The 17,671-nt window shown below is 28.5% G+C and overlaps 1 protein-coding gene across 1 annotated transcript in view; it reads right to left on the reverse strand.

Annotated features, from left to right (window-relative positions):
• Positions 1 to 2,522: 2,522 nt before the first annotated feature.
• LOC111631469 (SURP and G-patch domain-containing protein 1-like) overlaps positions 2,523 to 17,671 on the reverse strand; it is a 47,509-nt gene continuing 32,360 nt past the window's right edge. Inside the window, exons 9-13 of the mRNA XM_023375714.1 lie at positions 9,910 to 9,998; positions 8,191 to 8,347; positions 7,845 to 8,097; positions 7,645 to 7,774; positions 2,523 to 2,904 (exon numbers count right to left, since the gene is read on the reverse strand). Of these exons, the coding sequence (XP_023231482.1) occupies positions 2,878 to 2,904; positions 7,645 to 7,774; positions 7,845 to 8,097; positions 8,191 to 8,347; positions 9,910 to 9,998 (656 nt within the window). The 3' untranslated portion in view covers positions 2,523 to 2,877. The remainder of the gene's footprint in view (positions 2,905 to 7,644; positions 7,775 to 7,844; positions 8,098 to 8,190; positions 8,348 to 9,909; positions 9,999 to 17,671) is intronic.

Genomic DNA, 17,671 nt, shown 5'->3' on the forward strand with positions numbered 1-17,671 from the left:
GTAGGATTACTTACACCGTTCGACTACGCCGTTGCTTAAAGCTGGTTTTCATCGCGGAACAGCACGCGAAACGACGGCCGCAATTTCTGATAACGAATTTTTGGCGGAAAAATAACTTGACCTTTGGAGACATCATTAATATAAATAATTTTTATGGACGTTGAATAAGAAGTGTTTCTTTCACAAGAAATGTATAAAATTAGTGCTGTATTAGACTTACGGTACCTAATTTACATACTGTGCAGACGATAATAAACTCAACTTACTAGCCTAAAATCTCCGTAGCGTGTTGCCAGGTGGCAGAAAGTATATATATAATTATAATAAAGTTACAATAAATTAAGTTAATATATAATTATATATACAGTACCTAATTTATATATAATACTGTACAGACGATAGTAAAATCAATTTACCCGCCTAAATTCTCCGTAGCGTGGCGCTGGATGGCAGAAAGTAGTTCGGCTGCCCGATGACGTTTTACCGAATTATAGGAGTTTTTTTTACCAGGTTTGTACAGATACCGTCGCAATTTTTTCGCCATCTTATAGGAATCGTAATTATAGGAATCCGTGTTATAGGGAGGCGTCTACTGTAGTTAACTCATTTGCATACTCGAACATTTCACTTATAAAAATCTTTTCACTGTTAATTAAAATAATCAAATATGTATCTAAGAAGATTATTATTTTGTAAGATCATCAATGTATTACATGCATACACACCAGTACGTTGTCGATTAGACTCAGCTTTTTTACATTTTTCTCAAATTAGAAGTTACCGTGGCGGGGCTGAACGTCAATTTGCACGGCCGTTCCACGGCATGCAAATTGACGTCCGGCGATCTATTACCACCGATTTTCCTTAAAATGAATGTCTTTATTGTCAAACAAATATGTAAAAATTCTTCAGCATCGTACCTTAACGCTACCATCTCGAAATTCCCTCTTTTAGCTCAATAAATCAGTGCTTATGATTGATAAGAAAATTTTTTGCTACAGAAAATGTTCAAATGTAATGTCAGCGCAATTTGCGAGAGAGAAAAAAATTGTCAGAAATAAAGTAATTGCTCCGCTTTTCGCCAGCGATTTGTTCTGTGTGAACCAATCTTAACAGTAATTTGAATACGTGCAAAAATGGATCATTTTAAAGAAATTATCTTCTGTATATAACAAGAAAAATTTTACATATCCAATTTCTTGTAAATTTGCATTTATAAGTTTTGAAATTAACTTTTAAAGGAACTTAATCACTAAATCTTTTATTTCGTGCATCATAAATGCAAAAGAATTGTATAATGGTGAGTTACAGGTGTGTGAAAAAGAACTGATGGATTACAGAAATTTGTATTTATTTAAAATAAACAGATATATCCCTAATTAATGAGCAAACTCTTACTAATGCAAAGATTTCTCATCTTTAAGAAATCTGAATGTGCACACCATGTAAAAGATCTTTAATAAACCCAAAAAGGAAGAGGAATAGAAATAGTATTGGTCCATTTTGCCTTATCCACCAATTAAGAAAAACATCACTCAAAAATTCTATTAGTAGCAACAGTAACATCTTGTCTTTGTAATGCAGAAAAAATTTTGTTTCACTAACAATTACTGAAAATCATGTATGTTGATCTGTTTTCCCTATATACATAATACTTTTCATTATCTGTCAGTTCTTTTCAGATATCTTGTAAATATGTATAATTGATAAATCATTCAGAGGATTTTCTTAATATATAAGAATCAATAAATTATACTTACTTTTGGTTTTACGGAATTTTTTCAATTTGATGATTGAAAACTCTCTGTCTTGGTCTCCAGTTATACAAGTAGCAACATGAATGTGTTGAGAATATCGTGTAGTAATAACTTTTTTGGTAAGACCATTCGCCAAACAAGTTCTCGACATGTGATACATCTGTGTTGCTATTCACTTAAATGCCCACCAGCGGCCAAGCAAGTCTTTGTACCCTGAACACTGGTAGTTCGGTTGTGGGTTTGCGCCTCACTCGGACGGAAATTTTCCAGGTTTTCTCGTCTGTAATGCCTAAATAGGGGCAGTTTCCCTTAAGACCTCCCGGAAGGCATCCCCTAGGCAGATTGCCCAAGTGTTGCATTTCCATAACTTAACTGACAACAATAGTTACTCACTTAACTGAAGAATAGGCATCCCGGACTGATTTGGCAAGAGAATCTACTAAGGTATTACTTTGTTTACCAAAATGTGTAATTGTTAGTTTCACTGAGAATTCCTAATAAAATTCTCCTTTATTAAAGCAACAATAATTTATGGTATTGCTCTTAAATAAATTATCGTTATGTGAAAATTCCATTAAGTGCATCACTTAAATAACAATTAACAATATTAAATTTTTTTAAATAAATGTTTTACATTAATCAATGTTTAAGATAAAATATTTCTAAAAAAATTAAAAAAACAATACAAATTTTCATTTAGAAAAACTTTATTCATTTTATTATTATTTTAAGACAACACAATCTTTACTTACAATTATTTATGGAAATAATGAGATTGATATTTAAACTATTAAGAGACAATACACAAAATGATTTACATAAACTTTAAATAAACAAAATTTCATCATTTCATGTTCATATATGACTTTTTTTTTATTTATAAAATAGGATTTCTTTATAGTAATGACTTTCCACATTTAATAAAATGTAATTATGAATTCCTATAATTCAATACAAACACAATACATTTACATACTACAACAGAAATAACCGGAAAAGATACGAAAACAAATAGTGAAAAACAAACACAGAATTTAAGTTGTATAGCTGTTACAAGAATTCTTTTATAAGTCAATTTATCAGAAATACTGAATTAAAACTCAAAATGTAAAAAACATCTTCAATAATAAGGCCTGCGTGGATTATTCTGTAAAAAATTTTTTAAAAATACATAAATAACTTTTTAAAAGCAATTTTAAACACTTTTTAACTAAATATATAATTTCTGCAGTATTAAATTTATAAGCACTATCTCAATTCAATGCAATTTTGCCTAATAACTAATAAGAGAATCCAGCTGAAATTTATTTTTAAAAAACACTGAACTTTTTAATGAATCAGAAGTTTATTCTGATAATATGAAATGTTGGATTATTGCCAAAGATATTTAAGATAATTATTTTATACATTATATATATTTTATATTATTACACACATCAAACGTATGTACAATGTCTGTCTCAAAAGTAAGTGTACTGAATTTTTATTTCAAAGTATACAAGAGTTACATCAAACTACAAGTAATCTCCTTCAAAGTACGACCCTTGCAAGGTCACACATTGGTTCCAAAGTTTTTTTCCACTGGTCGTAGCAGTACTTGAAGTCATTTTCCATAAAGGTGTTTAGTTCATCGGTTGCAACTTTTTTGATGTTTTCCACTGTCTCGAAATGATGAACTTTCAACTTAGATTTTATCTTAGGGAATAGGTAGAAGTTGCACGGAGCTAAGTCCAGGCTGAAGGGAGGTTGTGGGAGTGTGGGGTTTTTTCTTGGCCAAAAAAACTCTCAAATTGATAGTGCTGTGTGAGCAAGCACATTATCATGGTGTAGCATCCAATCTTCTGCAATGTCGCTGTGGATTTTTTGAAGTCGTTCCAAGACATCTTTATAGAAGGCCTGATTAACTGTCTGTCCTAAAGATAATAATTCTTTGTGCACAAGTCCACAACTATTGAAAAAAACAATAAGCATAGTCCTTACCCCAGATCTTTGTGTCATCTAAACACCATATTTCTCAAAAAAATGGTATCACCATAAGTTTCAGTTAAATCTGCAAATGTCTTGGTTGCAGATTTCTTGAGTTTCACACAAAACTTGATAGCGTAATGTTGTTTGAGATTTTTCTCCATTTCAAATGTAACAATGTGTTTAAACACTATCTTACACAGAGATTGTGTAAGATAGTTTCAAGTTAATTGGTTAAGTCAAACAGGTCTAGACATGCTTCTAAGATATATAGCAATGTGAAAATATCAATTAATCATGTGTTAAGCTGTACAGTCATTAAATAAAAAAATCAGTACACTTACTTTTGGAACAGACCTTGTATGTATGTATGTATGGCTTCATGATACTTCTTGTGTGATTTTTATTGGTAAAATTTAATTAATGAGCAATATAAATAGATAAATAAATATTATTTATTTATCTATTATAAGCAATATAAATAGATAGATAATAAATAAATAATATTTATTATCTATCTATTTATATTGCTTATTTATATTTTTTATTTATATTGCTTTATTTACTATCTATCTATTTATATTGCTCATTAATTAATTCTTTACCAATAACATTACAAGATTGTCAAAGGAAAATAGTTAGACGGCTACAGAAATCTCATCTGTTGTCACATTAAAAGCAATGGCATTGGCTAGTTTGCACTTTTTTTATGCAAATATTACAAAATAATTAGGGAAAAGAACAACCTCTCACACAACACAGTGGACATTGGTACATTCCAGAATGCATCAGTCTCAGCCACAACTGAAGCATCAGTGAACAGTTTAACAAACTTTTACTGGAACGTTTGGCAACCTAACAAAATGGCGGAAGCAAACAGTAATATATTGGCACTTGAAGACTTATATTGTCAAAATAACTTTGTATTAATAGAGATGAATAGTAAAAATGATGACAATAATAAAATATTTTCATTCACTGCTACTGTTGCTATGGTAAAGCCTACAAGAACTTCTCTCTATACAAAAAGGATAACATTTCATACTCCATTTTCAAGCATAGTCTTCTAATTACTACTAGTGACACAGCCTGTGTTTCAATTAGATATATTTAAAAAAATTTTAAATTACTGTCAAATAATCTTACAACATATGGGATTAAATAATATTACATGCCAATCATCTTATTCAATTTTTATGATTATTTTATATAGTCGCTAAATATAACCATGGAAGAGGCCATATTGCTTCATCAGAGTTCACTATATTCACAACCCAATGAGTGCAATGCACATTGGTTGCTGCACTGGTGAACTCATTGGTAAAAATTGGGACAAATTTTTGTATTCATCAATGCACTGTTTGATGCATACGGGAATTGCAACTAATAGCAGCAAACATGCAAGTTATTTCAAAAATGAAAATAGGTATGCTGAGACAAATTTCAGAATTTGAGCTCAAATCATAGCATTAGTCTAGAAAGATCTATTATTTCATCAGGAATGCCAATGTGATGTTTTCAGCTGTCTGTAAGACATGAATCATTACCAAGATATTTGGTCTGTATCTAACAGACCCAGAACAGGCTGCCCATATGCAATGACAATGCTCCTGCAGAAACCAACAAAGAAATGCTGCACAGTTGAGAAATGACTTTATATCAGTAACTGATAGGATTTCATTGCAAGAGACTATTGAAACTTGGCTTGATACTGGTGGCCCGTTTGCAAGACATCCATGACAAGTTTTCCACTAAACCCCAACACCCCTGGGACTGTGATACAGATGAGCACAAGATGATCAGCATAACTGGAGCCATATAACCTGATAATGACCAACTTAAATCTAAGTGCTTTAATATTTTTCCCCTATACTGTAACATTCCAACTTTACCTAATTAGAAATTTTTTTGAGTTATGAAAAACTTGAACATATACAATTATTAGAATGAACAGTTTTTATTTCAGTTAAATAAAAGTAAATTTTCTGAAATATACTTGAGATTTATAGCAACTATTTATCCAAAAGTTCAATATAAAAATGAGATAGCTTATAAGTATATAATATTCAAATATAATAGTTTATTTGCTTATTTCTATCCCGTTAAAGCCAAAAATATTTAGAGCTAAGTCCAGGCTGAAGGGAGGTTGTGGGAGTGTGGGGTTTTTTCTTGGCCAAAAAAACTCTCAAATTGATAGTGCTGTGTGAGCAAGCACATTATCATGGTGTAGCATCCAATCTTCTGCAATGTCGCTGTGGATTTTTTGAAGTCGTTCCAAGACATCTTTATAGAAGGCCTGATTAACTGTCTGTCCTAAAGATAATAATTCTTTGTGCACAAGTCCACAACTATTGAAAAAAACAATAAGCATAGTCCTTACCCCAGATCTTTGTGTCATCTAAACACCATATTTCTCAAAAAAATGGTATCACCATAAGTTTCAGTTAAATCTGCAAATGTCTTGGTTGCAGATTTCTTGAGTTTCACACAAAACTTGATAGCGTAATGTTGTTTGAGATTTTTCTCCATTTCAAATGTAACAATGTGTTTAAACACTATCTTACACAGAGATTGTGTAAGATAGTTTCAAGTTAATTGGTTAAGTCAAACAGGTCTAGACATGCTTCTAAGATATATAGCAATGTGAAAATATCAATTAATCATGTGTTAAGCTGTACAGTCATTAAATAAAAAAATCAGTACACTTACTTTTGGAACAGACCTTGTATGTATGTATGTATGGCTTCATGATACTTCTTGTGTGATTTTTATTGGTAAAATTTAATTAATGAGCAATATAAATAGATAAATAAATATTATTTATTTATCTATTATAAGCAATATAAATAGATAGATAATAAATAAATAATATTTATTATCTATCTATTTATATTGCTTATTTATATTTTTTATTTATATTGCTTTATTTACTATCTATCTATTTATATTGCTCATTAATTAATTCTTTACCAATAACATTACAAGATTGTCAAAGGAAAATAGTTAGACGGCTACAGAAATCTCATCTGTTGTCACATTAAAAGCAATGGCACTGGCTAGTTTGCACTTTTTTTATGCAAATATTACAAAATAATTAGGGAAAAGAACAACCTCTCACACAACACAGTGGACATTGGTACATTCCAGAATGCATCAGTCTCAGCCACAACTGAAGCATCAGTGAACAGTTTAACAAACTTTTACTGGAACGTTTGGCAACCTAACAAAATGGCGGAAGCAAACAGTAATATATTGGCACTTGAAGACTTATATTGTCAAAATAACTTTGTATTAATAGAGATGAATAGTAAAAATGATGACAATAATAAAATATTTTCATTCACTGCTACTGTTGCTATGGTAAAGCCTACAAGAACTTCTCTCTATACAAAAAGGATAACATTTCATACTCCATTTTCAAGCATAGTCTTCTAATTACTACTAGTGACACAGCCTGTGTTTCAATTAGATATATTTAAAAAAATTTTAAATTACTGTCAAATAATCTTACAACATATGGGATTAAATAATATTACATGCCAATCATCTTATTCAATTTTTATGATTATTNGGGCAATTTTAACTGGTTATAAATAACTAATAAATATATATATTTTTTAAATTTAAATCAGAAGTTTGATATATACTGTTTTGTTGTGAAAATGTTTCACATGTGACAGTACTAATATGAAGATAAAACATTATTTGTCTCCAAAAATGTTTAGGAAATAAAATGTTTCTGGCTTTTAAACTGTTTTATATTTGTGACTAATGTAAAATATGGAGCTGATAAGATCAGCAAAAAATCTTGACTGGCTTAGAGCTTAGATATCTAAATCTACAGTTGATTACTACATTAGTTTAAATGTAATTATAAGCCCAAAACATTTGTGAATAAAAATTATTAATTTTAAATTCTTACTAATGGATTGGGTCTGAATCTATATGCAAGCATCATTCTTTTCCTATATGCTTCATATTCATCATCCCCTGCCTGAATTTCCTCTGGTCGGCCTTGACCAAAACCCGCATTTTCAACAGGTGGAGTTGCTCTATAACAAAATTATTTTTATCAAATTATGTTATAATATTAAATCAAGTTTTATGTTTTACGGTACATACTTGTTAACAGGAGCAACAATACCACTTCCATCTGAACCTAATCCTTGTCCTTCGTTCCAACCAAGTTTTTGCAACATCTGATAACCAATGTTATCCGATTGTATTTTATAATCTTTATAATCGGATAAATCAGGCATGCGACCTTCCTTAATAGCATCCCATTTTTCCATAAACCGTTCTAGTTCATCTGGAGGTAGAAAATCACCTATATGATGTTTACCTTTTCCTTTCTCTGTCAGTTCATCTGCCCAATCTAAATCAAATAAAGATAATATTTTTTAAATAACGATTTTTTAACTCAAAATATAATAATCAACTGTTATACAAACTTTAAAACACATATTACCTTTTGTTTTATCCATTTCTTTTTTGCGTTTTTTATGTTCCCATGTCCCACCATCAATTTCCTCATCTGAATCATATTCATACTGAAATTTTCCAGCTTTCATTTTTGCTTCAAGCTGTTTTTGCTTAATTTGCATCATTTCATATAATACTCTCATCTAGAAATTAAAAAAATAAATAAAATCTCTAACCTAAGAATTAAAAGAAAAAAAATCTAATGAATACATAGCAAAATAATTAACATTAGTAAAAAAAAAACCCAGCTGAACTATTATCATTAGAGAGGATGCGGCCAAAGTTTTCATCTGTAAAACTTGAAAGTCGAACATTGAGCGCCGCTATCTTGTAAGCGGCACTCGGCGTTCACATTTTAAAGATGAAAACTTTGGCCGCAACCTCGCTATTAACAATAATAAATAATTTTTCTAAAAACTGTAAATTGTAACTTTAATAAATCATAATTTTCATTAATATTTAAATGTACAAAAAGATAAAAAGTAGAATAAATTTTATTTAAGTTGTATTCGAGAATTAAATTAATAATTTAAAAATATAATAAAATTATATTAAAAAATGATTCAATGTTATTTTCATTTTGTAAACTATATGTAAATTTTATGATAAGCTTTGTTTTTAAAAAGAATAGACAGGTGGTTGTATTATATCTACAGTTAAAATTAGCTCAGTAAACAATTGAAAATATTTGACTTCAATAATTGTCTGTTACCTTCAGATTTTATTAAGTTCACAAAAATATATATAAAAAAAAAAAAAATGCTGACAGTATTACATTTGACACTAATTCAAATAGTAATAAATTGAAAATGAAAATGATAGATAAACAAAAATGAAAAATCATATCATTTAAATATTAAAAAATTTGCCGAAAAATTTTCCGTATTTCAAATATATCAATTTGGCAACAATATTTCTGCATTATACAAATGCAGAAATATTGTTACATTTTATGTTCTCTTTAACTTAAATTCTAAAAGCATATTTATTTTAAAAAATTCTCTATTCATTCTTTTGTTCTTTCAGACAACAACAACAGAAAACCCCTCCCATATCTGTAAATACCATTTTGTTTCTGTGGACGTATCTTCTGGGAAATGCTCTTATCTTTAATTCATGTTATACACAATGCCTGCTTAAATTATAACAACAGATAATAATTTGTATCAATATTATATTTTTTGTGACATAGAAGAATCTTTTAGAAGAATTTCAAAAATCTGTTATCTGCAGTCATTGATTTTTTTTTTACTAGCCAATAGTAAAAAACTATATTTTGTTAAAAGTATTACATAAATTAATCAACTTGTACATAAATTATAAATATTAGTTAAGCTGAAATTATTATTATAACCTTAATTTTTTTTTACTCATCTTTCATTCAAAGATACAATTATTCATTACATTTCAAAAGTATTTGGTAAGCAAAGAAATTTTTAACATTTTTTATGAATACAATTCAATTAACTTTCTTATAATACTATTTTTATTTTTAATTATTATTTTATATCCAATATATTACTCCAATTTTCTTACAGACGACAGAAAATTTCAATGATATACTTTTGACAAAATAAAAATCATATGCTGTCATTTAAATTTTATATATATGTAATAATTATATTTTTTAAACTCTATCTGACATTGTATAAACCATACTTAATCAAATCTATATATTAAATGTTATTTGTAATAAATTTCTTACTTTTTGTTGATCTTCTAATTGTTTCCATTGTGAAGGAGTTAAGTCAGTATTTCCAAATACTTGTACAGCATAAGATACAAGTCCTGGATCTAAAAAATGAATTTATCTTAAATAAATATTTTATATATATATATATAGCAAATTTTTTCCAGTAAGTTTTTCCACATGCTCTTACAAGCCATTTGAGTGAACTATAACTAATATAAAACAATTTACCTTAGACAATTTGATATACATATCATGATCACAGAAGACGATCTGTCCAACAAAATAAACTTTACAAGATCATTTTTGATGAATTATTAGTCATTTTTGTTGACAATTAAGACATGATGTGATAATTGTCATGCTAGAAACATTGCCATAAAGTGAATTATGACAACTGAAGTAAATTTATATACTTAAAATGACATTCCTAGATTGATTGTAAAATGCTTTTGCTTTATTTACATGTAACAGTATTAGCTGCCACCATTTTTCTACTGAATTGGAACTATGGAACTAAAAATAATGTCATTACCATGTTGATTTCTTTGCTTCATTTTAAAAACTCTACAGTGCAGAAATCCATTTTATATTTATTAAACTAACATCTATCAAAATTTAATTTATCATTAAATTATCTTCAAGTTAGAAAACCATATTAACAGTACATCTTTCCTTGAATGAGATATAATTAATATAAAGCAATTTACCACAGACAATTTGACAAATATACATAGGTAGTTCAATATTGATCTGGAATTTATTGACCTGTGACCTGCTCAGTACAGTAGGAAAAGTTGAAATAAAAATGGAATGTGATAAATCAATCCATCCATGGAAGACAATGTCAGGTTTGGCATTTATGTCGCAACCTCGCAACCATAGTATATAAGTAAGACAAGATGGAGTCCATTGCTGTTAGTGCTAGCATGAAACAGTAATGTATCATCAAATTTCTCATCAATGAAAAGTCAAATTGATTGACATTCATTACAGTTTGGTGAATTGACTATCAAGTTCCACAGTCTTTGATTGATCAGCAAATCTTTTGAAAGCAGAGAAACAGTTACTAACCTTCTCTATGTTCATATGTAACCCATGCAGTGACTGAAAGCAACATTCACTGCACAGAGAAGCTCATACTGGCCAACCAGCACATGGCACGCATGATCTAACCATAGGCAATAAATGTTGGGAGTATTGAGAGCATTATCCATGAAAACTTGCTGTTTCAGAAAGTGTTTGCCCAATGGGTCCCTAAAATGCTTGTTCTGAACAGAAGAGACATCAGGTGAGGTTGCTGGGGTCCATCTGGAAGGTTTTGCTATGAGAGTCAGATATTCTTGGATGTGATGACATGTGATGAGATCTGGGTTCATCATTTCATCCCAGAGACAAAATAGTCAAGCACACAATGTATCATTCTGATGTGCCTCTGCCAAAAAGTTCAGAATAGCTCCATCTGCTGGAAAGGTAACGGCAAGCATTTTTTTGGGTGCGGAAGGTATTATCTTGATTAATTTCCTGCCATACAGTACTACCACACAGTTCTCTGTGGAAAAAGTGCATATTTCTGTTCACAAAAAAGATCTGAAAAAAAAATATCACTAAATACATCCAATTCTTGCATAACAACACACGGCTCCATACAATGCATCTGACTGTCATCATGTTGACTAAGCTAAAATGGGAAATGCTCAATCATCAACACTACAGTCCTGATTTAGCTCCTAGTGATTTTCATTTGTTTGGCCCATTGAAAGAGTCCTAGGTGAAATGATATTCTCATCAGACAAAGAGCTCTAGTATTGTGTCTGGCAGTCGAAACATGCTCAGGACAAAAACTTTTATGCTGCTGACATCAACAAACTAGCTAAATGATGGAAAAAAGTATTGATGTGCAGGGTCTGAAATTATCTGAATTTAGAGATTATCTGAAGAAAAACTGAATACTGCCATGCTTTTTGTGTTCTTTATATTGCCATAAAAACAATGAAGTCCAGGTCAACCTTGAACCACCATTATATGTACCGTACATCATGATCATAAAAATTTATTATTAAATTTAGAACTTACAAATGTATCAATTCATCACTGACAATTATAATTTTATTGTATATTCACTACTTATAACATATTGACAATTTTCTAACTTGGAATAATTTTAGCAATCAAAACTTTTACAATTCTTTCTAGACTGCATATTGTAATATCAACACACTTACTAAAACACCTTTACTTGCAGCCGACGCTTTATTATAATAACTTTCAAACGTTTTCGGTCTTGTTAAAAGACCTTTCTCAAGAAAATAAAATTAACTAAGTAACAAAATAAACACCACAATCGTAAATCGAACGCTTAGTACGAATAACTGTTTTTCTTTATTATAACAACTTTCAAACGTTTTCGGTCTTGTTAAAAGACCTTTCTCAAGAAAATAAAATTAACTAAGTAACAAAATAAACACCACAATCGTAAATCGAACGCTTAGTACGAATAACTGTTTTTCTTTATTATAACAACTTTCAAACGTTTTCGGTCTTGTTAAAAGACCTTTCTCAAGAAAATAAAATTAACTAAGTAACAAAATAAACACCACAATCGTAAATCGAACGCTTAGTACGAATAACTGTTTTTCTTTATTATAACAACTTTCAAACGTTTTCGGTCTTGTTAAAAGACCTTTCTCAAGAAAATAAAATTAACTAAGTAACAAAATAAACACCACAATCGTAAATCGAACGCTTAGTACGAATAACTGTTTTTCTTTATTATAACAACTTTCAAACGTTTTCGGTCTTGTTAAAAGACCTTTCTCAAGAAAATAAAATTAACTAAGTAACAAAATAAACACCACAATCGTAAATCGAACGCTTAGTACGAATAACTGTTTTTCTTTATTATAACAACTTTCAAACGTTTTCGGTCTTGTTAAAAGACCTTTCTCAAGAAAATAAAATTAACTAAGTAACAAAATAAACACCACAATCGTAAATCGAACGCTTAGTACGAATAACTGTTTTTCTTTATTATAACAACTTTCAAACGTTTTCGGTCTTGTTAAAAGACCTTTCTCAAGAAAATAAAATTAACTAAGTAACAAAATAAACACCACAATCGTAAATCGAACGCTTAGTACGAATAACTGTTTTTCTTTATTATAACAACTTTCAAACGTTTTCGGTCTTGTTAAAAGACCTTTCTCAAGAAAATAAAATTAACTAAGTAACAAAATAAACACCACAATCGTAAATCGAACGCTTAGTACGAATAACTGTTTTTCTTTATTATAACAACTTTCAAACGTTTTCGGTCTTGTTAAAAGACCTTTCTCAAGAAAATAAAATTAACTAAGTAACAAAATAAACACCACAATCGTAAATCGAACGCTTAGTACGAATAACTGTTTTTCTTTATTATAACAACTTTCAAACGTTTTCGGTCTTGTTAAAAGACCTTTCTCAAGAAAATAAAATTAACTAAGTAACAAAATAAACACCACAATCGTAAATCGAACGCTTAGTACGAATAACTGTTTTTCTTTATTATAACAACTTTCAAACGTTTTCGGTCTTGTTAAAAGACCTTTCTCAAGAAAATAAAATTAACTAAGTAACAAAATAAACACCACAATCGTAAATCGAACGCTTAGTACGAATAACTGTTTTTCTTTATTATAACAACTTTCAAACGTTTTCGGTCTTGTTNGTATTTTGGAAATGTTGAGTCGAATTAGTCTAGAATCGATTAATTTTATGAAAGAAAACCTTTCAAACAGCCGTAGTCCGTAAACTATGATTCCTACAAAATTGATTCATAAAGAACAAAACGTATCTACCGTCTTATAGGGGGATCTACTGTACTCAGTGTTAGATTTGAATTTGCTGGAGTCTTATCATTACGAAAATATGATGAAGTCAGAAATACAGAAAACAAAAATTTTTTTAATTTTAATGCTTTACTATGTGTAATTATGTCATCATTTTATTTTATTTTTTTTTCTTCCGCTTCTGTCTCATCATCATCATTCATTTCCTCAAGACAATATTTTTATTCTTGTCAAAAGGCAACAAAAGTTAAAATAATTTTTTATAAAAATTATAAGTTTAATTCTTTCAATTAATGATTTTAATCATTATCTTGATGATGCTTTCTATTATTTAACATGATTACACTATAGTTCACAGTATATTCTCAAGTATCCATGCATGCTTACATCGCGATAAAAATTTGTCAGGAATACAAATATTAGCATTAAAATAAATGTGTAGTTGTTTTAATGCTTGCTATTTAAAATGGTATATTCAGCATCACAATTACTTCCAGAATGTCAAGGCATAAATTAAATGGCCTAACAAGAACAGTAAGTGTAGTTGATTCTTGAACAATATGACTTTACTAATGTTCATAGTGTATTTTTTTATTTAATAAATTTTAAATTATTTGATGAAAATATTTCAAATCATTTCCTTATTAAGAAATCATTAATATTGCAAAGTTAATGATGTTTTGCAATGCTATATGGCTAACACCATGTCATTCCCAATTAATAATACAAGAAATTGATAGTGAACTGTAAACTAGTTAAATAGATTTTTCTGAAGTTTCTGTTTACATAAACAGTTTTATTCAACTCTAATCACACCTAAAGATTATTAATTAATTATTTAATTAAATTATTATTCTCAAAACAATAGTTTATATATTATGAATAAAATACATACTAAATTTAATATAAAATTATAAACTGAATAAAAGAAAAATCAATTAGCTTTCATTACCAGCAATTAGCCTGGATAATATACTGTATTTTAGAATGTATAAAGATTACAAAGAAAAACAAACATTAAAATTTGACTTGTATTTATCACGTCTAAATATAGCTTTTACAGAAAATATTGTCATCATAAAACAATCATCATCTATGGAAAAAATAAACAACAGAAATCTGCAATATATTATATAAAAATAAATATTTTTCAACGTTTTTGCATATATAGTTTGCCATATTTAGCAAAAATTATCATAATGATGCATAAATATAAAGCATCTTAACAATCATGGCAAGTTATTTATAATTTATAATCAACATTCTTAAAAGTAAGTTGATTATACATATTCTTAGCAGCATTTAATACCTTGTTGCACAGAAGGAGGAAGTATATTTGTTGAAGCACTTTCTTCTTGTGGTCCCCATCTACTTTTTCGTTTTCTTTGTGCACCTTGATTATCTTCTTTATCTGAATATAAATGTAACTTTTCTTCTAAGTTAAATATCAAATTTAAAATATTAAATTTTAAACTAAATTCAATAATCTTAATATAAAAAAAATCTAATGATCTAATGTAACACATGTGCAATACCAAATGGTTTGGTATATTCAAACATAAACTCAATTTATTATGTGTGTATGTATGTATGTACAGTACATCATAATAAGATAAATAATAATATCAAACTTGATAAAAAAAGAAAGTCATTGGCAACTTTGAAATTTTTCAAGTCTAAAGAATGAAACTTCTTGTATAAACATCTTACAACTGATACTAATTCAATATCATAAAATAAATATATAATCCTTGCATATCTTAATTTATGCCTCTGCAGTAGCTGTTTCAAGCATTAAAACATTATTTCTATATTTCACTGTATGGTAAATATAATTATAAAATAAATGAAATGAAAAATGGACTACTGAGAGAGAACTTCCTAAATTTCATACACAGAAGATACAAATGCCTATCAAACCACAAAACATTTTTTGTGTTGTTTCCTTTATCTTATCAAATTATAATACAAAATAATATAATTATAATAATAATGTACTGGTCTTATAAGTCTTGGCTTTTGGCCTATGGGGTTGATACTGGATACATTCCAAGGATGATATACAGTAAAAAAAATTTAATAATAATAATATAACAATAAATGTTAAAATAAACTCTGAAAAAAATTACATAGAAAATAATTTTAATGTGGCTAATATCTAATATAAATTTGAGAGTCAACTGTTCAACTCTTTGCTGTAGACAATTCTTAGTTCAGATATATACATTTATTAAGAATAAGTGAAAACAGAATGTGAAAAATGACCTATTTTCTGATGGCAAATTTGATTCTCGCTGATTTTACAAAAGGAAGTGAAATGAACAGTCATATCTGAACAATAGCAAGTGTCATTAAAACATGATAATGGCTGATAATAGCAATTTTTACTTTTCCAGCTCTTGTTATATATAACAGAGGTAAAGTATGTAATCAGTCAAAAATTGACCTCCAAGATTTTTACATTTTTGGACTCAAGGCCTTGAAATGTTGAAAAAAAAAATTCAAAGGTTTTCTTCTATATGTATGTTTTGAAGCTTAATAACTCCTGTGTTTTTGTCAAAAATTTCTGAAATTTCACAGAGAGGTTTGTTTATTAGAGGAATTGATGCTATTAAATTTTGGTGGTTAAAGGTTGTGGGGTGGGGGAGATAAAAAGAATTGTGTGTCATAACTTGAGTAGGGATGGGCTTAAGGACAATTTTACTTATTAGCATTAATAATTTTTATTATTATAAAACCCACATCACCAGCATAGCTCTATTGTTAATAGGAAAAGTATGGTGTACAGGGGCAAGACACTACTAAAATAGAGAGCATATATTTTAAATTAAATTAAAAATATAATTAAAAATTGCAGTTTGGTATTATGACAATGATGAAATAAATAATTGTTAGATTGTGTGTCTTAATCAAGTTCTCTGAAATGACATTATTATACAAATATGGAATAATTATCAGTTTACAAGAAATAAATTCAAATAGAAGTGTCTAAAATTATCAATTAAAGCATGAATTAAGCATAAAAAAAAGAATTGTAAAAGAATTAAAGGTAATATATAGGTATAAATGTTTTTGGTGATTTTGGAAAAAGATGCAATGGTAAATAATTACAATGTGTACATACACAAAGAATTTTTCATATTTTTTTAAAAGCACTGTTATTGATTTTAGACAAAATAATAAGTTGTTTGACAAGTTTGTAATTAAAATTTAATATCAGCTTATAACTCATCCAATGCATTACCCCTTTAAATTGCGATTTTAGACACAGATAAAGATTTTCTGCAAAAAAATTAGAGTACATACATTAGCTAACAAATTACACAAAAAATTACCATACTAATATATAAAAACTATATTATATATTACAAATTAATTATCAGCAATTTGTTATACAGAATAATTATTTTATTGCAATCACTTGGCAACAAATAGCTTTGGATCTACTTTAATGCAATTTGAAAAAATTGTAGGCCTAAAAATTCTCACTGTTGTCCATCCATCTGTCTTTCCTTAATCTTGAGAATGGAATTAGATATATGAAAAATGAGACCAGATATGGAACCTTAGAGACAGGAAGTCCCAATTAACTATACATGAACTTCTAATGCAAACGGAAAGTCATGTTATTTCAATTCAAACATTTTTCCCTGAAAGGTGTTATATAGATCACTGGCATGACTCTATTGTTAAGTGAAAAGTATGATGTACAGGGGCAAGCAAACTAGTAATCTGAAGTGGAGAACATATATTTTAAATTAAATAAATTTAAAATATGATTAAAAAGTGTAGCCCAGCATTGTGACGATATCACAATAAATAAGTGCTCATGTTTATAATAAAATGCTGTTAATTGAACATACGTTTTCAATTCATTTTAAAATTTATTTTTTATTCTGGATCTTGATTTGTTCAAAAAATAAACAGATTTATTAACTATTGTGTTT

The sequence above is a fragment of the Centruroides sculpturatus genome, unplaced genomic scaffold (genome assembly GCF_000671375.1).
Source record: "Centruroides sculpturatus isolate CEXI.00-Female unplaced genomic scaffold, Cexi_2.0 scaffold519, whole genome shotgun sequence".
NCBI classification, from domain to species: domain Eukaryota; kingdom Metazoa; phylum Arthropoda; class Arachnida; order Scorpiones; family Buthidae; genus Centruroides; species Centruroides sculpturatus.